This window comes from Simochromis diagramma, unplaced genomic scaffold (assembly GCF_900408965.1).
Source record: "Simochromis diagramma unplaced genomic scaffold, fSimDia1.1 OVJJ01000302.1, whole genome shotgun sequence".
NCBI classification, from domain to species: domain Eukaryota; kingdom Metazoa; phylum Chordata; class Actinopteri; order Cichliformes; family Cichlidae; genus Simochromis; species Simochromis diagramma.
The window spans coordinates 4,865,575-4,889,441 of NW_024386792.1; the positions used below are offsets into that span (position 1 = coordinate 4,865,575).

General features: G+C 41.8%; 1 protein-coding gene across 8 annotated transcripts in view; it reads left to right on the forward strand.

The window, feature by feature from the left end:
• Positions 1–6,266: 6,266 nt before the first annotated feature.
• Positions 6,267–23,867, forward strand: part of fam13a (family with sequence similarity 13 member A) — a 29,481-nt gene continuing 11,880 nt past the window's right edge. For 3 of the 8 annotated variants that reach the window (XM_040023930.1, XM_040023927.1, XM_040023928.1), the window contains exons 1-5: positions 6,269–6,509; positions 12,065–12,106; positions 16,817–16,858; positions 16,969–17,163; positions 18,012–18,210. In XM_040023930.1, the coding sequence (XP_039879864.1) occupies positions 6,289–6,509; positions 12,065–12,106; positions 16,817–16,858; positions 16,969–17,163; positions 18,012–18,210 (699 nt within the window). In that variant the 5' untranslated portion in view covers positions 6,269–6,288. Of the gene's footprint in view, positions 6,510–8,594; positions 8,758–12,064; positions 12,107–16,816; positions 16,859–16,968; positions 17,164–18,011; positions 18,211–23,867 lie in introns of those variants that run through there. The other 5 variants (XM_040023931.1, XM_040023929.1, XM_040023926.1 and 2 more) reach the window with 4 other exon arrangements.

Genomic DNA, 23,867 nt, shown 5'->3' on the forward strand with positions numbered 1-23,867 from the left:
GCCATCTGTCTTCTCAATCTTAGCTTACTATGCAAACATGACAAGTGAATCTCCCGCAGCAAGCTTAAACATGTAAGAGGTTGATCGCGCAGAGAATCGCTGACCGTTATGTGGTGTGTGTAAAAGCAGCAGGATATATATTTTAGTTCTGCTGAGCCAAATAAGACAGGTCAGGGTGAAGAAGTGGCAGCCAAGAGAAAGTTACCACAAAACAGAAAGTTATGACAATCAGCTATAGGCAAAAGAAAGTGCAGCTTTATGGTTTCATGGCAACAGAATTTCTGTGGCTGCAATATGACGAGCTTATAACCGGGGCTGCATACATAAGTGGTCCGCAGGTGCGCATTGCTGTCAAAATAAAAAAAACGCGCACAAATATGAAGTTGCAACGCGTGTTTGCATACATAAGATTTTCTGGGAGGAGACACTTTGTTTGAATTATTAAATATGTCGAAGAAACAAGCTCCTTTAAGCAATTACTTTGGTCTTCCTCCACCTCCAAACAAATGTCAGAAGGAGTCCGAACCACAAAAGAAGCGCGTATTCTCGGAAAAGTGGTTGCAGGAGGTGAGCTGGCTTCAAACAAATGATGAACCACAGAGATGTGGTGCGGAATGTGCCGTGAAAATCCCACTCTAGCGGACAAAAACAGTGCTTTTTATATGGACGCAAACGCGCGTTGCACTTCTTATCTTGGTGCGTCTTTTATTTGACAGCACATGCGGACCACTTATGTGCACCCGTGTAATATATAATGTTCTGCCGGGTGTGTTTTGGTTTTCTCTCGATTTCTGAGTCGACAAGCGCCTTCTGTTTACTGGGACCAGTCATTTTAGAAGGCCCCCATGAGCCATGAGAATGCAAGAAATGCATTATTGCTCAGTCTGCATATCTTTCCCAGAACAACACCAATTGCAAATAACATACTAAAATAACCTGAAAAAATCTGTTTAGAACAGCGTACTATGTTGCAAAGAGTGAACTACCACTGGCAAAATTTAGCAGTCTTTGCAACTTCAAAAGCAATGGCCTAGATCTTGGTCCACTGCCCACCCGTGACTTCAGTGGAAATTTCAAATTCAGGATCTGACACAGACTGATTCATCCTACACAGTTCTACAAGTTCATAGAAATTTCTGTTCATTAGAACCAAGTATTTGAGTTGATGATGTAATTTTATATCAATGTGTAATTTGTTTTTTCAACAATTTTTTGATTGTTTTGTTTCCTTTCAATATTATACTTTAATGTATAATATGTAAAGGAAACAAAACTCAATCAAAAAAATTGCTCTCTTTTTTATTCGGGCTACTTACATTTATTTTGGGCTACCAACTGAAGAGTCCCTGCCCGAAGGGCTACCAGGGATTTTGAATTTTGAGACCCTGAGATATATTTATTTTTTTAATTACTTTTGTTTCAGCAACATTAAATTTAAAACTGTACTTTTGAGTTAAAATATATTTTATAAGTTTATAAATGACAATAAAAAGGCATGAACATTTTTTTGTATCTAAAAAATATCGAACTGTGACACCAAAGTATCGAACCGAACCGTGAATTTTGTGTATCGTTGCACCCCAGAATTATTAGGCAAGTTGTATTTTTGAGGAATTATTTTATTATTGAAGAACAACCATGTTCTCAATGAACCCAAAAAACTCATTAATATCAAAGCTGAATGTTTTTGGAAGTAGTTTTTAGTTTGTTTTTAGTTTTAGCTATTTTAGGGGGATATCTGGTGTGCAGGTAACTATCTGTGCATATTATTAGGCAATCTAACAAAAAAACAAATATATAACCATTTCAATTATTTATTTTTACCAGTGAACCAATATAACATCTCCACATTCAAAATATACATTTCTGACATTCAAACAAACAAAACACAAAATCAGCGACCAATATAGCCACCTTTCTTTGCAAGGACACTCAAAAGCCTGCCATCCATGGATCTTCGTCAGTGTTTGATCTGTTCACCATCAACATTTCGTGAGCAGCAACCACAGCCTCCAGACACTGTTCAGAGGTGTCGTATCTTCGCTAGTTTTCCCTTCTCTGTAAATCTCACATTTCGATGTTCCTTCCCCCATGCCACCATCAGGCTTTCCTCAATGGGCGCTTCAGATTCAGCTTGTTCCGACAGTTTTTGTTCGCCCCTGTCTATTACGTTTTTCTTTCTTTTTATACCCTTTCTTGCCAGCCCATCGCTTGTGCGCGTACCTTGCGAACGCTTCGGTGTGATTTCGGTCTATGCATGTCCCTGCATGGCGAATCTATATTCCATTGTTTCTCTCTTGAAGGCATGCCGCACTATCTTCCTCCCTTTCCCTTTCCCTTCTTCTTTCTCCTCCCCCCTTCCCCCCTTTTCCGTCCCCCACTTATTTACAATTTTTTACCAATATTTATGACTTTGAAGCCCAAGTGCTGTCCCTCTCCAGAACACTGGTCAGTTATGGATCGGGAGTTCGATTGCTCTTGACTCATCCTCAACTCGAAAGGCCCACGAAGCTTCCTATCTTTGATGATTCACCAGCCTCCAAACCAGTTACTGCCTCACCTCCACTTCCCGTCTGCGCCTGTTTTTACCTGCATTGTTCGCGACTGGAGCTCTCTTGCCTTTTTACTCATCCAGCCACTAGATGGGCCACATACCCCCTTCTGGCCCATCTAAGACTCACTCTCATTCTCTATCTATGTTCCATAAAACCATTATCTCTTTGCACACAATTCAAGTCTGGCTTTATTATCTTGGCCCATTCTACTGACGTTTCGCTTGTGTGTCTTGTTCAGTGTTGGTCGTCTTTCAGCCTTTCTTACACTTCCCGGCCCATGTCTCTCGAGTATTTGCACAACCTTGATGCCTTTTGGGCACTCCGTGATGTTGCCCGCCTCTGAAATATGCCAAACTGCGCTGGCCAAGTGGCATCTTGGCCCGCTGCACGCTTGACTTTTCTCAGTTCATAGCGCAGCTACATTTGCGCTCTGGTTCTTCTTCCACACTCACTTTCTTGCCCTTATCCGACTGTTAGACTATTTGAATTGATACGCTTGATGTTGTTTCAGCATCGCATTCATTTCGCTTCAGCTTGCATAGCCTTTCGCAATTTGAGTCACTCTGGCTGCATCCTCTAGCCAGCTTAGCTTATCTCGACTCTTTTTCTAGTACGGCTTTTCTTAGTAGTGCCCTTTCTGTCTATAGTCTATTTCTCTTTTTCTGCCGAGATTCTCTACTCATTAGCCAATGTTCGGCGGAGTTTGCACAGTTGCCCACAGTATATCTTGATCAATCTCATGGTCAACTTACCCTGATATCTGAGCTGTGATTTTTTGTTTTGATTGTCCTCTTTTCACGACCACACCCACTTTCTCACTACAGCAGCTTTCGCCGCACCCTCCCTTTTGCTTTGCCATCCCACCTCCACTATGTCCTAATTGTCACGTAGTGCTTCGATGCCTCTTACCGCTGCTGGTACGTCCTTAGCTCATCACCATGCTCATGAAGATGCATGATGTGGACAAAATACTCATTTGCCTAATTGAATTCTGATTACCCCTATTCAGACCCCCCACGTGCTATTCCCCTGTTATCTTTCTCTCTTGATCTATTTATCATATCATAAATAATAATAAAACCCATTTGTGCCTCACAGTGCCCCCCTCCCTTTGCTTAGTTCTCCTATCCCCCGGTTTCTCCTCCCTCTTCCTCTCCTTCTCCCCCCCTTCCCTCCTACTTTTTCTTTGTACTACTGATCCACTGTATCCCCCCCTGTCCGTCCGCGCTTTCACTGCCTTCAGCCTTCGGTGCCTACCTGAATCCAGCGATCTGGTCCCTCGCGGAGCCCTCTTTGACGTCCTGGTCCTGCCAGTTATCTTCTCTGTTCCCCAGGACTGCCGCTCCTTCTCGGCACAGAGTTCTGCGCGATCGTTTTCCCTGCAGGCGATCTGCCGGCCGAGCCCACTCGCCTAGCTTGGGAGTCACCGCACCTAGTGCTCCGATTACCACGGGGACCACCATTACCTTCACCCTCCACATCCTCTCGAGCTCTTCTCTGAGCCTCTGTTCCTTCTTCCTGATATTGCTGTCATTCGGAACCGCTACATCGATCACTACGGCCGTCTTCTTCTGTTTGTCTACCACACTATGTCCGCGTTGTTAGCCACCAGCCATTTTGTCCGTCTGTATCTGGAAGTCCCACAGGATCTTAGCTCGGTCATTCTCCACCACCCTTGGGGGCATCTCCCATTTTGACCTCGGGACTTCCAGGTTATACTCGGCACAGATGTTCCTAGTACACTATGCCGGCCACTTGGTTATTGGCGTTCCATGTATGCCTGCCTGCTAGCATCTTGCACCCCTGCTGTTATGTGCTGATTGTCTCTGGGGCATCTTTACACAGCCTGCACCTGGGGTCTTGCCTGGTGTGATAGACCCCAGCCTCTATGGATCTTGTACTCAGAGCTTGTTCCTTGTGCTGCCATGATTAGTGCCTCTGTGCTGTCTTTCAGTCCATGCTTTGTCCAGCCACTGTAGGATTTCTGGATATCAGCCACCTCCTCTATCTGCCGGGTGGTACATACCGGCAGGGGCCCTGTCCTTCCATGATGGTTCCTCGTCTCCCCTCCTTCTCTTGGGTTATACTGTCTGAGGTAGTTCAATCACTCGGGCACTCGGTTGGGGCCATCTCTCCAATGTATTCTTGGATGTTCGTTGTCTCATCCTGGCTGTGGTGCTGACACTCACCAGTCCTCCCGCCCCCTTCCTTCCGCTTAGCGTACAGCCTCGCGGTGCTGGACTTGGGGTGAAACCCTCCATGCATGGTAAGAAGCTTTCTTGTCTTTATGTCATGTGGCTTCTATCTCCTTCCTTTGGCCAGCCTATTATTCCCCACGCAGGGGCCTGTCGCCGCCGGTAGCCCTGATCACGGGCAGGGCGTACGTGTTGATGGCCCGGATCTTGTTCTTACCATTCAGCTGACTCCTCGGACTTGCCTGACCCTCTGCAGGTACTTGGTGGTTGCAGCCTTTCTAGCGGCCTCTTCATGGTTCCCATTTGCCTGCGGGATCCCCAGGTACTTGTAACTGTCCTCTTGTCTGCAATGTTGCCTTCTGGTAGTTCAATCCCCTCAGTTCTGGACTACCTTCCCTCTCTTTGTTCCATCCGACTACACTTCTCCAGTCCGAACGACATTCCAATGTCATTGCTGTATAGCCTGGTGTGTGGATCAGTGAATCGATGTCTCGTTCACTCATGTCATCCCTGTACAGGAGGTGGCTGACAACTGCTCCGTTGCGTAGTCGGTATCCGTAGCCAGTCTTGTTAATGATCTCACTGAGGGGGTTCAGGCCTACAGAACAGCAGTGGGGACAGAGCATCTCCTTGGTAGATCCCGCACTTGATGGTGACTTGTGCTATGGCTTGGAGTTGGCCTCGTGTTGCACGCCACATCCCCTTGAGTTCCTGAGGAAGGCTCTTAGGGTCCCATTGATCTTGTGTACAATTCTAGGCTTCCAGTATCCAGCTGTTGGGGCACTGAGTAATCCATACCAGGTCTAGCTAAAGAAGTTTGTTCGACTAATAATGTTCCCAATGATCTGCCCATTAAGTGCATCAGTGACTAAATGTCTAAATGGGTTGCTGCATCCATAGATTATTGTACAGCCCATTAAGTTAAACCCCAAAATGGAAATGTTCCTCTGATAATTGGTACAAAGACGAAAAAGCCTTTTAATTCAGCTGGCACACGCTCATCTAAAGACAAGCCCATTTTAGTGTTGGATATTTCTGGCCATTATCGATAGTTAAGCTAGTGTCAGACCCATTTGATGCTCCCCACAGCCAGCTATTCAGCTTCAGTGTGCATGAGCAGCGAGTGCTCTCCACATGAGCGAGAAGAAAGTTCTTCGGCACGTTTCTCCTTGGTTTAGCTGGTCGTGACTCGGAAATGAAAAAGGGTAGTTCTCAGAATGTGGCTGTAATTAGGTTAAGATTCTTTTCCTATACAACAGTTGACGGCTCACGCTGTTTGTACCCTCTCAGAGTCAGCACGGTAAGGTTTATAAGATAGCTCCTTTTTTCCCTAACCCTTTTCCAGAAGATCCTCGAATGCATGCTTTATAGTTTATAGCAACCTGAGCAAAGGTGCCACGTGTGCATTTCTGTGTGTTTGATTGTACAGAAATGTTATCGGCAGTGTATCAGTTGCCTCCCGTGCTATCTCATATTTCCCCTCACGAGACCTCTCACCTTTCTCTGTGACACAGGTGAGGAAAGGGAAAATTGACGGCATGACTCAAGTGGTCCCCCAACCCAGCCCGTCTTTTAGGGCGCCCTACCACGCAAGACCTTTCTCCATACCGATAGTTTTGCCCCTGACCTCAGAGCTAAGGACCCCCAGCGCAGAAGCAATGGAAACTACACCCATGTCTCACCAAGCCAGCTCAGACACTGCCTCCCACGTCGACCCTCACGACGTCAGCCTCTCTGAAAGCATGAAGGGCCTCAGCAGGTGAGTGTGTCTGGTGTAAATTATAAAAAAAAAAACACATTATCGATGGCTATGTGTGATTTATGTTTAAAGTGTTATTTGTGAATCTTGTTTTTCAAAAGAGTTTAAAAACCAGGCTCATTTACTCTGAAAAATGTGGCCAGCCACTCTTTCAGTTTTATGGCTTTATTAGCATCACAGTATTGTCTGCATGATGCTTATGACTGGTGTAAAATCATGTAACACACACAGCCACACACTTCACTGCTAGATGCCTGCATGACATTAAAAGATACCTTATGGAGTGAAATATGAAGGAGGGGCTCTTTTAGTGGTAAATAGTTTATGACTCCTGTATACATATGCGATGTGGTGTTAACCAAAGAACCTGTAGCCTGAGCCCGGTGGCAGCGTTTGTTTGGCGTGCAGAGCAGCCTGTCACAAGAAGCTGAAACTGGAAACCTCTTGGTGTTAAGTGCCGTCCTGGAATAGCAAGACTGCAGCTGTGTCTGTTGTTGAGGTTTTGCTTTAACTCGGAGTTTAGAGTAGAACTGCGTTCAATTGAACTTCACTCGTTGGCCAAAAATCACTACTATACTAATTAACATTAGCCTTTTTTTAAACATGCTACTATTTATCCCAGTTTTTCTCTTTACGTAGTGATAAATCAAAACTGCGTAGAATTGGATGCGGGAAGTGGAAAAACTGCAAATTATAAGATATGAGCATGTCGCATGTGATGCTTCCAAGTATTTGGATAAAAAAAGGTGACGACGTTTTTGGCTTCTGTGACCTTTAGTATAACATTAATCAGTGTCTGACTCTTGTCATCACAAGATCCTTTTACGCGTTACATAAAAGTTTAGTTTGACACGCAAACATAGAAACAGAGACAGCCATGCATCCTATGAATGAAGTGAAAAAGTATTTGCCCCCTTCCTGATTCTTTTGGGGGGATATTTGTTATTCTTACATGTTCCAAGGTGGCAAATGCTTTTGTCACCATGTCAGAGTGAGAATAAATCTTCAGGTGGATTTTCCCCACACCCTAAAATTCTCCTGGTCCACTTGTATCTGGTGGCTGTGTACCTCCATAATGTGCGTCAGCAATCTGAACTCACTGGTATTTAGTAGTAGGCACATGCGATGTGCCAAAAGACTTGAATTACTTCACCATGTCTAATGCAAGAAAGCAGCAGATGCTCTAACAAACTGCACTGTGGTATTTTTTGTGGTGTTTATAGAAAATTAATTTTCTGTTATCATGTGAAAAAATGCTTTACCATATAAGTCAAAATGATAATTTTCCACAAATAGAAATCTGTGTTTTCATGTCTGTAGCTGTAACTCATGCCGGGCTGGCAGCTTTCTCTCGCTTTCTGTAGGTATGTGTCAAAGAAGTCTGCACCAGCATAGTGCTGCTTATACCACAGCTGGACCTGAACTGTTTTAGATCCAGTTTAGCTAAAATGAAAAGAAAAGTGCAGATTTATCTTGTCCGGGATAAGTTTGATTAAAATATGCCTAAAAATATGCTGTACTTTTTTAAGGGAATAAAATGTGAAATCAGTTTAGTTTGCACCAAATTGATGGTAAAGAGAGCACCACATCATCGTTGTTTGTTGTTGTATCATATTAAATCTAACACATGCACCCATCGTTTCACAAACTGCTCCCATCCCGGGTCTTCTTCAACACAGACTTAAGATCAAAATAATCCTTCTCAGGAGTTCCTGGAAGTAGCTCCACTTGTTGTCCACTTTGCTTTTTTTCTCTTCTGTATGTATCAGAATCCTCCATACACTAAGTTTGTTTGCCTCCGGCCGTCACCTGTACCTGAAATATATCACATTAACCTGATTCATCGTACAGGCCACTGTAGCCAGCATAGCAGAGTCATGACAAGCTGTTATTCTCTTAGCATTGCATTGTTGCACACTGGGAATGCATACTGGCTTTTCTGTTGAGTTGCCATGGTTCAGTGAATATCATGATGTAACCGCTGAGATTCTTAGAAGCCCGTTGGAAAAAGGTGTGAGTGAGGAACATTGCAGTGTGCTGTGAATGCAGGTTCCCTGTGGGTTAGCAGTATTGTTGGCCGCCTGTCAGGAGGTCCTGTCCATCAGCCTGAACATCAGACAGCACACACTGTATTTGTAGAAAGAAGCTGCTGGCTAGATCAAACTGGTTTTCTAACAAATTGCACACTGGTGTATTTTTTTTTTCCAACACTCATATGAGACGGTGGCCATCAGCTGTCACTCACACTGTAAGTAATGTAAATATTTTGCTTGGTGCTCTGATCAGATTTGTGCTTATCAAACTAATAACTAATGACTGTCATATTTCATTTGTAAACCATCTAGACTGAGCTTCTGTGTTACCTTAACAATGTAATAAATATGTAGTGAATATAAAGGATATACAGTACAAGCAAAAGCAAAAAGTTTGTGCATTCAGTGAAGTCATGCTAAATTCCACTTTATGTTTGCAGCACCCGCTCAGATAATGGGTTTACGTAACTTAATTTTAAGATTAGCAATGCAAAACACAGTGACAGCACCTACAAAGTAATGTCATGGAAAATGTTCACGTCGAGATTTTTAATCGTACGTCTCCTGTTGTTGTCGTTGGTGTGTGTAATGGAGAAATTTGGAGTGGGGGGCAAGGTAAACAAGGACTCGGTGAAAGCAAAAAAACTTACAGCTAGATTTTTTTAGGTGAACATCGGGACTACGTTTTTTGTGGGGGTTTTACACATTTTTAAAAATGTTGAAGAAGCAGAGCGTGTCCAGATTGACCAACTTGCCATTAGTAGCTTTCCGCTTAACTCAAAGGGATCAGGCATTGTCGGAGTATGCCTACAAAAGCTTCTTGTTATCCCCTCAGTAAGGTAGTGGGTAAGCAGGATTTCCGCTTTTTTCTTTTGCAATTCACAGCGGCAGTGACGGCACGCACTATTTTAATACGCTTGCCAGACTGTGTAACACCCGGTAAGAACATGCGGATGTGGGGGAGAAAAAAACTCACCCGTAAAGCTGCAAAAGAATTTGGAAGAGTTATGTAGTTGAAGTACCCCTTCACTAAAACAAGGAGTGTATGCACATTTTCCGTACATTGGCCAATTTAAGAAGACTTTTGAAGCTCAGTAAACTTTGGCCCAATTTGATCGCGCCTGACTTGAAACCGAAATCCTTTGTTTTGAACTTGTTGATGTGCTGCCCGGATGGCCAAAGTGGTCCGCCCTCACGTCAACATGCCCGCTGCTTACAGTAAGCCAATTGCAGGAACAGCACGTAGCAAAGCAGTAGAGTACTAAATATTGAGTGAATCTGATCCACAATAACATGTGCAAGCTGCTGACTAACTGTCCTTGTTTGATGTCATAGGGTTTATGTTCTTATGTATCTGACACTCATATTGAGATATATAAACATTCAAACGAGTATGTTTGATCAGTTTGCTTCAATCTAAGGATAGGGAACTATTGCTGGAGAGATTAGTGTTGGGTTCACCACACACATTACTTCTCTCTTTTTATAGTATTGAGTTACTTCCTATGTAAAGTAACATTATAATACCATTTACTTCATGACATCCATGCTACTGTGTAACATCACCTGAGATGTGCTGTCAGGTAGCTACAGCTACGTCTGCACATTGAAGCAATGCGCTTGTTACACATGACTGTGACGCTGACAGGAGGTAATTAGCTGGCATTTCAGGATCTGGTTGCCTAGGTAACCCTGTACCGGCTTGAAGTTGAGAAACATTTATCTCGGGACCTGCTTTACATCGCTAGCAGTTATTTTGCCCGTCGTGGCTTGGAGTTGCCAAATATCATTCACTTTCTTCTGTCTGTGGTCACCACATCACTGCAAATTGTTTCCTGTGTGGACGCAGCTCTAAAAATTAATGATAAACTTAACGTATTCATGCACAAGGAGAGCATGGACACATCTTTAATCTTTATCTTTTATTTTACTATCACGTTATTGTTTCATTGCACTGTAAATTCAAAATAATGTTCATATTAAAACTGTCAGGTGTGTAGACTGCCATCTTTGTTTTCCTTCCCACACAAACTGAGATTTTTTGTTTTGTTTAGTTTTCTGTTTTTTTGGAGAAACGTGCATGCGCATGAATTTTTGTTTTTTATAAAAAACACTCAGCAAGTTGAAGGGTTCTGTTTATACCAATATTGTAATACTAATTAGTTCAACAATTAGTTTTCCTATTAAATCTCAGATTACCATATTAGATTAAATTATTGCAATGTTGTATCTAATAATGATTGTTAACACTTAGAGAGACAGCTTGACTTCTAACTAGCAGCAAAAGTACAAAAGTGCTTTAGTTATTACAGGTTTGGGTAATTAAAGTTTAAGTATACTATAAATAGTGTAATGTGCATACAATATACTCCTTTTATAGAGCTGAGTAGAATACAAATACCATATTTTATGGTCAAATTGTATGTTTAGAGCAGCTGTGAGTAAGTTGGCAGAGCGGGTTAGCAGTTGTCCTGCAAATTCCCAAATGCTCTTGAGCAAGATGTTGAAATCCAAGCCCAAAGAGTAAACATAGGAAACACTGCTGAGGTCAAGTGCCCTGCTTTTAACAACCATATTTGTTCAAACTTATAAAATTAGATGATCAGATGGTAAAAGTAGTATTTTTCTCCCTGACTCTCTGTGTAGTTAATTACCTGATTGTTTTGAAATCAAAGTAAAAGCCTGCACTGGATTGCAGTTACAAAACTATCTGCTGTTTTTTGTCAGCATTTGGTAAACCAAACCTTTTGTCCCAATGTTATTTAGATCTAAACATAAAGCACTGTAAGAGTTGCTTACACAGCTACTATCTTCTTACAGAAACATCCAAATAAAGTCCTAACAGTTTTATAAAAAGTAGGAATAAGTCACAGTGTTTTAAACTGAAAACATGCCTCTTTGTTTCCCTAATTTCTTGAAAATTGTTGATTAATTTGTAAAATTGATGAATCGGTTTTATTTATTTAAAAGGTCTCATACTAAATTTAATGAACACACAGAAACCTTACTGAGATCTGTCAGCACTTTTTGATTTTTTAAAGGTTTAACATTACAACAGTTCACGTATTTGTACCAATCTTTTTTTTCTTTCCTTGTCTCAGATAATAAAGAACTGAGCTCTGCTTAGGCAAACAAAACCAGGCGATTGTGAAATTTTTTAACTAGGATATGAAAAAGTTAGGCAACCTCAAAATTAGTGCCAAGGTTGAGTTCCTCTTATTGTTGCATAATTTCATCCTGTGTTTCTGGCATACATGCAGCAGCAGCAGCAGCACCTCAGCCTATATTCCAGAGCAGCACATAGTTCTCTTGGTTCATAATAATTACCCGAGACAAGCTCCACAAAGGCACTGATCTGTAGCACTGCATGGCCATTATTCTGCAGACAAAAGCCAGTCTTGTGCATGTCCTTTTTTTAGCTGCAGGGAAATCTACTGTTGTGTGGGGAAATGTAATGTTTTGATCTCACAGGACTTTGCGCATCCTGCACGCTAATTAAGTCTGTTTGTTTTCATATTTCAGCTCCCAAGATGAAGACAGACCAGTATCTCCTTTCTACATGAGGTAGGCCTCCTGTATATGTGTTAGAAAGCAGGCAGGACGGGAACAGACTGTGTTGTTTTTGATCGGAGGTGTGGGGGAAGTGGCTGCATGCTGCCTCAGTGCATTATCATCAGAAACAATGAAGCTGCCGGTGAGAGGGGCAACAGGGCAGCATGCACATGCAACAGTTTGCTCAACACTGTTTGGTTATTGTCGCAGAGACAGCACGTTGTCAGAAACACCGGCCAAGTAGAGGACGCAGCAAAAGACACAGTGTTCATAGATGATGTGCTAATTACAGATACATACGTGGACTCTTTTTTTAAAGTATATTTAATGCTGGCAAATATTTTGCACCAGCTTCCTCGTATTAATTCATGCCAGTAAAAAATCTTGAATAGTTTTATCCTCCTAAATGTGAGGATTTTCCTTTCTCGGCAATGTTTCTTTTAAAAGTCAGGATAACAATTTAGAGATAACTGATGGTGCCAGTAATCTTTAGTTGAGGCAGTGTTGTTTCTCTCTGTGTATCTCTAAGTGACACAGATCACCTATAAACTCTTCCCATCCCCACTCACTTGTCATGCTCACGTTCATTGTGAGTAACTCCATTTCCTACTTGTCCACTGTCACATGCACACATCTAGTTGGAAGCACAGCTGAGCTGTCTGCTGAGGTCTACATGCAGTCTGTCACATACAAAGGCTCTCAGACTGCCACTTAATTGGTTAACCTCAGCCCGGTCAAACTGGATCACAGATTGATGTATTTTATTTTATTTCATTTCATTTTATTTTCTGTTTTGATTTGCCAAGAGCCTCTGAAGGTCCTGGCTAACATCTGACTGTGGTGTAATACTGGATTACCTGAGCGAACGTTCCCGGTTACACAGTGCCGGGATTTCGCTGGCATAAGCTTCAGCTGGGAAAGCTTTGGAGTTGTTCCGTTCCCACTTTTTACGCCTTAAAGACCTGTTGACTTTAAAACACCAAAACAACCACTGACTAGAGAAACACATTATTTTGGTCTTACTGTTATTTGCAAAGTAGTTTTCTTAGTTAGGGGGTCCAGGGTGAAGCAATTAAATTCAGCAGTCCTTAAGCTTTTCTACAACAAAGAGTTGCCCTGTTGGCTTTTTAAACACACAAAAAATGCACAATAGGGGAATTAAAATGAGAAGACCTGTCATATCGTCACAGAGCAGACTTAAAAGTTCAGCAAATCTTACAGACGCTGTAAAATTGGAAGTCCAAATTAATGTTTTGAGTCTGCCTGGAACTATATTTCTTTAGGATTTTATAAAATAATGTTTGTTTTTATCAAGATAAAGAAGACTTGTACTGTTCTCATGCCTGTTTATAAAGTAGAAAGCTAAAGAATTTTTCTTGGATGATAAGACCTCGAGGATTACAGCGTTTGGACAAGAAACAGTGAGCCCATAATGCATGATGAAACCACAGCTTTGTATTGTGTTACCAGAGCCAGCATAGATATTTGCCCTTTTGACCCTATCTTTATAGGGTGTGGCTTCATATTTATTGCACAGACATGAGAATGGCCAGTCAGTCAGTATCACCAGCCAGAAAAGAAGGACAATTCATAAACACATTTATTTATTCTTAAGAATTTATTAGTATTAATATTTTAAGTTTGTGAAGGCGTTTCACCTCTCATCCAAGAGGCTTCTAAAGGTGGACGAGTCCCAGGTATTTAATCCCTTTGGAACAGGTCAATGGATCACTGTTGATCATGTGAGTCATCCCATGAGCCAAGGTGTGAACAAAGGCGAGGATCATTACCATCAGCGGGGGTTAAGGGTGGAACCACGGTGAAGAAACCTTGGATGAGAGGTGAAACTCAAACGAAGTCCAGTTTCCTTCTTTTTCAAGCTCTCAAGACGACCATGATCTGGATGAATGAGAATCTACACGGACATCTTCATTCATGCGTCATTATCACTTCCTCTTGTGTATCAGTTATCGATACACAGTTACTTTAAACACAGTCATGAGCACTGTATTGAGTTTCCCTGTAATTCCCACCCTCAGTCACAAAATGCCAGTCTAATTTTAGGCTGAAAAACTGGTTACCACTTGAACGCATGTTGAAGTGTAACACACCTTGGTGCTGCATAAACCTTTAAGATCATGTTGTCTCAGTCAAAAGTAACTGGAACAAACCTGAGCAAGACAACTGTTAGCTGACATGCAACTTGTTCTCCATGACTCTTCAGGTGTAAAGCTAAAAATAGCAGAACTAAAACAAATGGTATCAAGTTTGTTTGAAGACAAAACACTCATGCCGTGGTTATGGAGTAACAACAGAAATGACTCTCGGTGTACGTTTTTACAGCTAGGCAGTGAAATTTCACACTCACTTTGTTAATCTGCCGTTTACCTGGGCTTTTTGGCGTAGTTTTATATGTTAGAGTACTTTCTAGAAAGGATTGGTAACTTTGCCCGTTCATATCCTGGCAGTGATGTTCCTGCTGCGCTTGTGATGTAATGAGTCGTCCCTGTTTCCCCTCAGGTCTATTTTTCCCCAGAGTTCATGGCTAAGAATGTCTTTATTACTCACCAGACAGCCATCCCGTCACATACCACAGTGGTTTTACAGTTACCTCTTCAGCTGAAACCAAGTCAGTGGGGCACTACGCTCTCTGGGAAGTGATGCCATCTTCCTCAGAAAACTGCAACACTTCTTATATCATGTGCCAACCAAAAGACTATTTGGCTCGACTATAGCTGCTAAATATTCAGGAACCAAAATCTTTTGTAGGTAGTGATGCTAAGCTTAAATGTCTAAATGTTTTTAGACTAATGTCTAAAAACCAATATGGATGGAATGTTTTTTGCTGAATTTTTAACTGGAGTACAGCCCACTGTGTATGGTTTTAATTTCTGATCCATATTTAGGTTTTTTTTAGGTTAAAAGAAGACAAATAATCATGTGTTACTCCATTGGTTGGCTCTATCATATCCCGAGATGAATCTGAGAGTCACAGGATCATTTAGATATAAATACATTTTTCCTAGCTTCCCGTAGATCTAAATCTGGATCTTTTTCGCATGGGAAACAGTTCAAGCTGAAGTCATGGTCCAGGATGAACAGACAGTAGTACACAACTTTTTTGTTGTAAGCAGCCGCAAGCTAAAAAGAAAGCCATGATCTACTGTCATGGTGCTATATTTGCAACTTAGAGCATGGCCTTGGTTTGTTAGTCAGAGTGCCATAAATGTTTCTTGAATTATGACAGTCATCAAGTCATAGACCAAATATGTAATTGACTGTCTTATCACCTTTTACCCCCGCCTGCCTTTCGCATGGGCGACAGCCCTAGAAAGTTGTAGACAGCTCTAGAAACGTTTGTCGTATTTTAGGCTTTAGTATAGATCGAATGTTCAAAATGTGACATTTGTGACAGCCACTGAATCAACCATCCCTTTAACTTGTCGCAGATTTGTTACACGGTAGCAATTTTCTTAACATGTTATAACCAAGGCGTTCAGTTTCTGCTTCTGTCACAACTTCCCCTTTCTGTTTTTCCCTCCGTTAAAAATGAAACTGCACTGAAGAGAAATGTGATTTTGTTTTCAGGAATTTGTATTTGTGAGTAGAGAAACAGAAGATTTAAAAAATCCCATGTTGAATTCCTTATACTTGTGAGTACTTTACAACTTTGTTACTATTACACAGTGCAGCAGGCTTGCTTTTAACTCGGCCCGGCATCCTGCCTTATAGATTTGTTATAGATTTGGTAATATCAGTACATGCCTGTGGCATGTTACACAGCTCCACCACAGTCACCTTCACAGTACACCATCATGCCATTATTATCTCGTCTTTCATCAGCGATCCCATTTCCAGTTGTTATTACTGTCAGCACCACTGTTTATGGAAGATTTCGTTTGAGGTCACCCTCAAAGATGTTGAGGAAGCTGTAGTCCAGGAAAAGCAGACACGATGTCGATCAGTTGGTCGAGGCCAAAGCAACTTCCTGAGGAGAGCGGATTTTTCTTTTGCTGTGCCAACTTAGTCACAAGAGTAATGTGTTAATGTAATTATGATCTAACACTTAGCTAAATATGTAATAAAAAAAAAAAGACCAAAAAGAAAACACTTAAAACTCATTCACCTTGTAACCTATAAAATGTGAGAAAATGACCCTTTACATCCTAACCCTACGGTCACAAAAGATAATGTTTAAGATTTTTTATTTACTTGTTTTTTCTGTTAGACTTTGTAGGAGGGAAAATACTGAAACATCTAAATATTTTCAGATGTTTGAATAAAACCCTTTAAAGATGTTTAAGCAGTGGTGATGTAACAGTGGTGTTATGTTTTTTTCTACAAGCATTCAGTTGAATCCAGGTACTTACACAGGTTACAGACACATTTCATGCTGCATATAGTTTACAATCCTATTGCTTTACCCTACAAGTATTTAACAAACAGAGGGCGTTAAAAATAAAACCAAAATGAAGTCAGAGATCAGTATAAAGGTCCATGACCGTGTACTCTGCTGCTGGACTTACTGGTAGCCATGGAAGCCAGCCACTTTGCTCCCCAAGGATCCATTTAAGCTCTGAACGCAGCTGAGTTTACCACTCACCCATGCACTTGATCACCAAAGGCCACAACGTGAGCCTCGGGGGATTTTCAGTGTTGCTCAGTGACCTATGTGACCACTTGTTTCTGCGCATTAAGCTTCCCTTCTTGTTTTTCTTTCAGTAACCACCTCTCGCCCGTCCACTGCAGACCTGTTGTGGTAAAGTAGGTATATTTCTGCTTAAAATAAAAATAAAAAGCAAAAGCTCTTATGAAACAGTGAAGAGGGTAAAATGGTGCATTTCCTTATCTACTCATTGTGTTGCTCCCTGAAGTTTTCTGGACAGGACCATACGCTCAGCAGTGGAGCAGCACCTCTTTGATGTGAACCCCTTAGAGGATCAGCATTCAGACGCCCACGAATCGACCCCGTGCCCTTCACGGGTGACACTAACAGCGAGACAGAGACGTAGGCACCAAAGAGAGCAGCAGCATCAGGAGGAGGGCCAGAAACACAGGGAAAAAAACAGGTACCGTGGGCGTGGCATAATCATAATCGATGTTACCTGCAGAAAGTGGCCTTCATAGTGGAAGCACTACATCGTGTTTCTCCTCATTTATCATCTTAAAGCAAAATAATTGTAATTTACTTGTCGTACTGACCACTCAAAGCACTTTAACCACACGTTCATACAGCCTCTGCCTCACATACATGGTCAATTTAAACTCACTAGTTTACTCAGCCTGTATGTCTTTGGACTGTGGGAGGAAGCCGGAGTGCCCGGAGGCAACCCACGCAGGCACAGGGAGAACAAGCAAACTCCACACAGAAAGGCCCCGGCCAGGGTCGAGACCTGGGAGCTCCCTGCTGTGAGGCAACAATGCTAACCACTCCACCATTGTGGCGCCCACTTTCATTATGGAAGTCTGACCTCAGAGGCTTCCTGCAGTGATACTACAATGATACTTTCAGTTGATGTTTCAGTTTCAGTAAACAGTGGTGAAGTCTTGTTCTGTGGGGAGAGCTTTAGTGTGCAGTCATAATAACTGGTATCATTCCAGTAAGAAGCTAATCCTTGTTGATGAAGACCTGGTGGAGTCTGAGAGATCAGCGGCACGTGGATTTTGGGGAGTGTCTCAACAGTAGAAAATGTTAATAAGACAGGACAGTAAATAGACTTAGCACAAACACTAAACAGCACATTAGCTGCTTGAGAACATATAAAAAACGCATCGGGATGACCTTGGGCATTTGGTTTCCAGAAGCATTTCATCCGTTTTTAATCTGATTTAAAACCGAGCAAGGCGAGCAGAGAGAGAGTCCGATGGAAGGCAGATGTCTTATTTCCTCACCCTTTTCCTTTTCGTCTGACAACAGAGCGCCTTCCGTCACAGGAGACACCAACAAGGAGAACGTCCCGTCGAGCAGCAGTTCAGGCAGCGTGGGGGAAGACATGAGCAGCCGTGTGGACTCACAGGAAGGCCAGAGAAGTCACGCTGAGCGAACCCCCAAACCCAGGAAGCCAAAAAAGAGCCCAACTCTCATGCAGCTAAGCGAGAACACGGCTGCCCACGCAGTGAGTCACACCTTGTACTCCCCGTCTCTTTTCATCTTTCCCTCCTTCTTTACTATTATAATTATTATTATTAATAATATTATCATCGTGAATTCATTCCTCTTTTCCCCTTGTGCACATGGCTTCACCACATGCAACAACTTCTCAAACTAATGTACCAATGATGAATGAAGCATTCATCTCAACTCCCTGCCCTCCTTGTTTCTGAGTCACCGCAGATAATTGCCTATTGCAGTTGACAAGAATCACTAAGTGGAGGCTGTGCAGCATCCTAATGGTGCTCTGCCATTAGACACCAGCTTGTAATGTGCAACATAATGCTAATTGTTGCCCACTCCTTCAAACGTAAAGGCCAATTATGAGAGTGCAGTTAGCCGCTGCTTTTATCTGTTTTAGATGTCATGTGGATACATGAGTCCAGAGGTTTCTTTAGTACTGAGTACTTTTTAAAAATGTAGTAAAATACTTACTGACAGCGATTCTTATTCGGATCATTAACAACAACGCAAAAAGTGATCGGCAGCAGGGAATTAAATTCAGTGGAAAGAAAATTAATTATTGATTTAAAAGGGCGGAAGCTTTGGCTGATTATAGCAACAGCTGTGTTTCAACAAACAAAGAGAAAATATTAAGTTGAAAATAAAGAAAAAACCTCAAAACAGAAATGTTTTGATGATAGTCATACACCAGTTCTATGTTTGTTGGCCACTTTATTTATAAACATTTTAAATACGGCAGTTTAAAAAAATGTATTCTGATCATTTGTGTGTTTATATTCTATGTTTTTTTTATAAACACAATTAGCTCACACTCAGTTTTAACAATATAAAAATATCGATTGTATTAGATCATTGCTTGATTCTAAATTAAGCAGCAGGTTTGCTTTGTAGTAGCTGAATGCAGCAGGCGTTTCAGTAACTGTGAATAAAAAAAAGAATTTATTTATTGAGTTTTGGAGTTTACTGCTACATATATTAACTACATTATAGAATATCTAAGGGTGGGTTTTCAGGATTGGGTAATAAATTGTGGAATTACTTGATTTTTACAGTATGTTAATGAGGTGAAGTTAGTCCAGCACTTTTTGTTTTCTGACATTTGTTTGTCTTCTTTTTTATGTGAGGAGGAAAAAGTATTTTTGTCTCAAAACTCACATTGAGAGAGAAAGATAAGAGAGAAGGCTACTTCAGTTAGTTAATGGGCCTTTGATTAATGAGCTTTACAACTTTGGCAACTTATTTATTGTCAGTTCAGTTTTTAAACAAGTAAATATATTCAAATTCAAGCTTTTCAACTGTGACATTTTATATGTTAAATAAGTAATTAATTATTTTAATAGTTTATTTAATGGTCTGATTGTAAAAAAATTACTTTAGTATACTCAGCATTCAGGTAGTGTGTGAAAGCCCTCAAAGTCACAGCAAGGTCACGGTGTGTGGTGCTTGTGGCTCAGACTTGTAGTAACCAGATCTCTGCAGACTCTTGAGTACGACTTCACAGTTGGCTCTTAAGTGACTTTTGCTGATGTAAAGTTGAGCCGCACCGTTTCATCTCATTTAAAATAGCTTTGTTGCGTTTACACACTCGCACTCAGTGAGCAGAATTCGATAAGTGCAGACTGTTTTTATTTTTTGAGCCTCCATGAATCCTCCTTGCGCAACAGCACAGATGACACAGAGTCCCTTGACACACATACGGTGAATGCATGATAACTGGCACCACTGTGATTGGACGGTTAGATGACTGTAAGTATCTGTCTCCGTTGGTGGGCACAGCTGTCTCTGTGACTGCCAGCTCTTTAGGTCAAGAGTCACTGAACTGCATGCCAGGCGCCAGCTCCCAGATGTCTGTAAGGTGTTATAAAGCAGCATGTTCTGGACTATTTGACTTCTGCAGTTGCTGGGAAGTTCAGATTTGTGGTTTTAAGTGAAATTTCTCAGTTACGTTTTAATTCAGTATAGACTTTGTTTCTTGCAGTGAACATCATCAGGCCAAAATTGATGCGTACCCAAGAATCTTCATGGCCTTTGCATATTGTGTGGTTAAGTGCTAAACGGGATAGCGTGCTAAGCTAAGATGATTAGCTGATACACACTGCACTGCTAAAGCATCAGCATGCAGGAGCTGCTAATCTTTGTGCATCTTTACTGACAAGTGTAGGTGACCAGCATGAAAAGTAGCTTTGCACACTCCCCCTGACACAGACTGACAACAGTAAGCCCACGTCAGGTATCACATTCAGTGATCAAGTGGCCTTTATCACATATTTAGGTTTGTCGAGCATGATATAAGCAGTCCAATGAAATAAAAAGCAAAAACAAGATGAGCTCATCAGAGCAAAACCCATTAAAAAATAAATAAATAAACAGTTGTAAAATTACGCCACTTAGCTAATTACAGTTTGAATGTGTGTGGTTTTAATAGTTCAAGGAGTTTGCTGATAAAAGATCTGATGATAACCAGAAACGCAGATGCTCAGGCACACAGAGGCTCTACTAGTTCACCTGAAAGCAATGTTGTTGAGCAGGTTGTTGTTATACAAGGGACAAGAGTAAGCAGGCTGGCAAAAAAAAGTGAGCAAACCAAAGGCAGAGTCCAAAAAACAGAGAAGGTCAAACAAAAGAGAGGAAAGTTACCAAACGATGAAACGTCTGAGAAAGGTCATGTACAAGAGGAGCGATATATGTGCACCCATCTGCCTCTGGATTAAAACCAGGGGAATAACAATGATAATTCGGTGTTCTGCTGGGAAGCCCTGAAGCCTAGCATTGATGTAGATGCTGCTTTCACACATACCACCCCTCCCAAACATTCCTGCAGACCATGCGCACTCCTCATGTTAACTGCAACCTCCCCCAACAGGAAAATCCCTCAAACACAAAGCCCAAGGCATTGACCTGATCTCTAAACTCACCCCACAACCCGCATGACCTGAAACACCACAAACACTAAAGGACACCCCCAAAGGTCCCGAGTTGATCTGGCAACACTTTGGAAGGTCACCACACACTCTGATTTGACCTGAATCAGTAGATTCAGCTTTGTTTAATAAATATCTAACATGACTACGTTTGTATTTTTAACTTAAAAAAGAAAATAAGACACCCTCCTCTATTTTACGAGGATATCTACTGTTATCTGTCGTCTCCATAGGCACAGTGTAACAATATTTCCTCTTGTTCTGCAAGCTGTGGGCGTCCTAAGGAGGGGCTTAGCAAAGCTTCATCCATTCATTATTTTTTTTAACTGCTTATCCAGCTTAGGGTCACGAGGCGGCAGGGTACACCTTAAACAGGTTCCCAGCCCATCAATAGACCAATACAGAGCGATACACAACTACACGACTGTGGCCTGTGTCTGAAATTTAAAAATCACTTAAAAAAAACAACAACAACACAAAAATCGTGAAAACCACTGGCTTTTGTTTTGACCAGTGTGATTTCTCATCAGTGTTTTTTTTGGCTGCAGCACTCACTGGCTTTTGCTGAACTGAAACTCCTGAACCGTTCCACAGAAAATGTCACCTTAAACAAAAGGAGACTTTTAGCCTTTCCGTGAAAGGGGATCCCCCCCCCAATCAATATTCTGACACAAACAAGTCCTTATTCTTTCTGCTCTTTGAAACACCGAGTACAGATTTTAAGTTTAGTGGCGCCGTGGGTGTGAGCATAAGGAAACAAGCCACCTTCTCCATCTGCTCGTCTCCGATTCTAATCTAGACTAGCACACTCATGACATGATTAGCATGACTCATGTCGTCAGGAGTGCTGAACCAATATGGTGGCTATTTTTCTGAGCAGCACAGATGGATCTTCGTCGCAGCTCGGGCCCCGGCTCTGCCATCACCAACGCACTTGTGCCACAGAGCGGCCATCTGGAGCCGGCATGGCACTGAACCCTGGAGGCTGGTGCGGCATCCTCTCAGCTGGTGGTTAATGCCCGGGTTGCCACTTGAGCACCACACAAACACGGTTGACCCCATCTACATGCTGACCTCAAAAGTTTCTAAAAGTTGTGCAGTATAGCTCAGCGTGTCGTGGTTACCTGGGAGAAATATTAGGGAGCTAGTCACCATCTTCTAAAATCCAACAATTTGTATTTATTCCACTGATATAAATGTATAACTTTCAGTATAATCAGTAGATTATTCCACTAACTGAGGCAGATGTTAGGCGCTATAGTAAAAGAATTTCACTTCCTCTGTTTCACAACTGCTGGTCAATCATTTTTTAAATTCCTAACCACTGCACTGTTAAGCTTAGTGTGCTGGTGTTTTGTTTGTCCCCACAAGTTTGTGTGTCGATGCAGCTCGAGTCCCTGTTAGCTGGCAGTTCTTCAAAACATTTTGTGCCAGCAGCAAAAGAAAACTGATAGTGGGAAGTGAAAGTCGCAGTGTTTTTCACCAGCTCATGTGCACAGGTGAAGCCGGATTCGCTTATAAGATGATTGTGACAATGCCATTACAGTAACTGTGTGCCAAACACAGTAGTGCATACTGTTCTGCACGTTGTACATGTTGGCCTATACATACTGAAAGGATTTAGCCTTTTAGTTGTCAGCGAGTTTCTCTCGACATCACTTGCAGACGCAGAGGATACAAACACAGAGGAGTGCATGGTATTTGTGAATATTTCAATAGCATCAAACCAGCGGAATCAATAGTTCTGCTGGTGGGATGCAGAGTGACCGCGGACATGTAACAGTCAGATGACAGTTAGATAAAATAAAACCTGTCGAGTGTGGGGGCCTCGAATTTTTGCCTTCCAATGTGTGGCATGCCAAAATATCTGAGAACCGCTGCATTAAATGTGTGTGTGTGTGTGTGTGTGTGTGTGTGTGTGTGTGTGTGTGTTAGCCATTGAAACACAGTTTAATCTTTATTGAAAAGATCCTTTTCATCCATTAAACCCCACTAACACACCCACAGCCCACACTATAGCACTGTCAGTTTCACCCCTCCTTAGCACCAGCTGCACCTCTCATCATGCTTTAATCATGAGAGTGGCTGTTCTGGGCAACAATATACTGTGTGTGTGTGTGTGTGTGTGTGTGTGTGTGTGTGTGTGTGTGTGTGTGTGTGTGTGTGTGTGTGTGTGTTCACACACTGATATTGATCACTGTGTGCAAATAATCAAAAATAATAAAGCAATAAAACAATAAATAATATAGTAATAAATATTAATAATAATAATCAGTGTGCTAAATGGGTGTCAAGTAAATGTGAAGTAGATGACAGCATCTCTCTTTTATCAGTTTGATTAGTTGTTCTGAGAAAACAGAACCGGCGCTGTTGCTACTTCTCATCACATTACATGATAAAAACAAATGAGTGCACACTTCATTTGTCTGATGGCCATCTGCCACACTGGTAACACTTTAGAAAAAGAACATAAAGCACAGTAACTAACAAGGGACAAGTATAGAAGTAATCAATACTCACTGCTACTAAAAACTACAAAAAAAGGATTTTCTTGGTTAAATTACTTTTGAGGAGGGTTCTTTGTTCTCTAAACAAGCCAGCAATCCACGGATGTAATTTAATTTGCTTATCAACCATTCAGTGAATGGTTCTTGATGCACTTGGAAGTGTTGATCATGGGTAATCAGGCTTATCACGAACCAGTAAGGAAAACAAGTTGACCCGCCTGGTGCCGGCT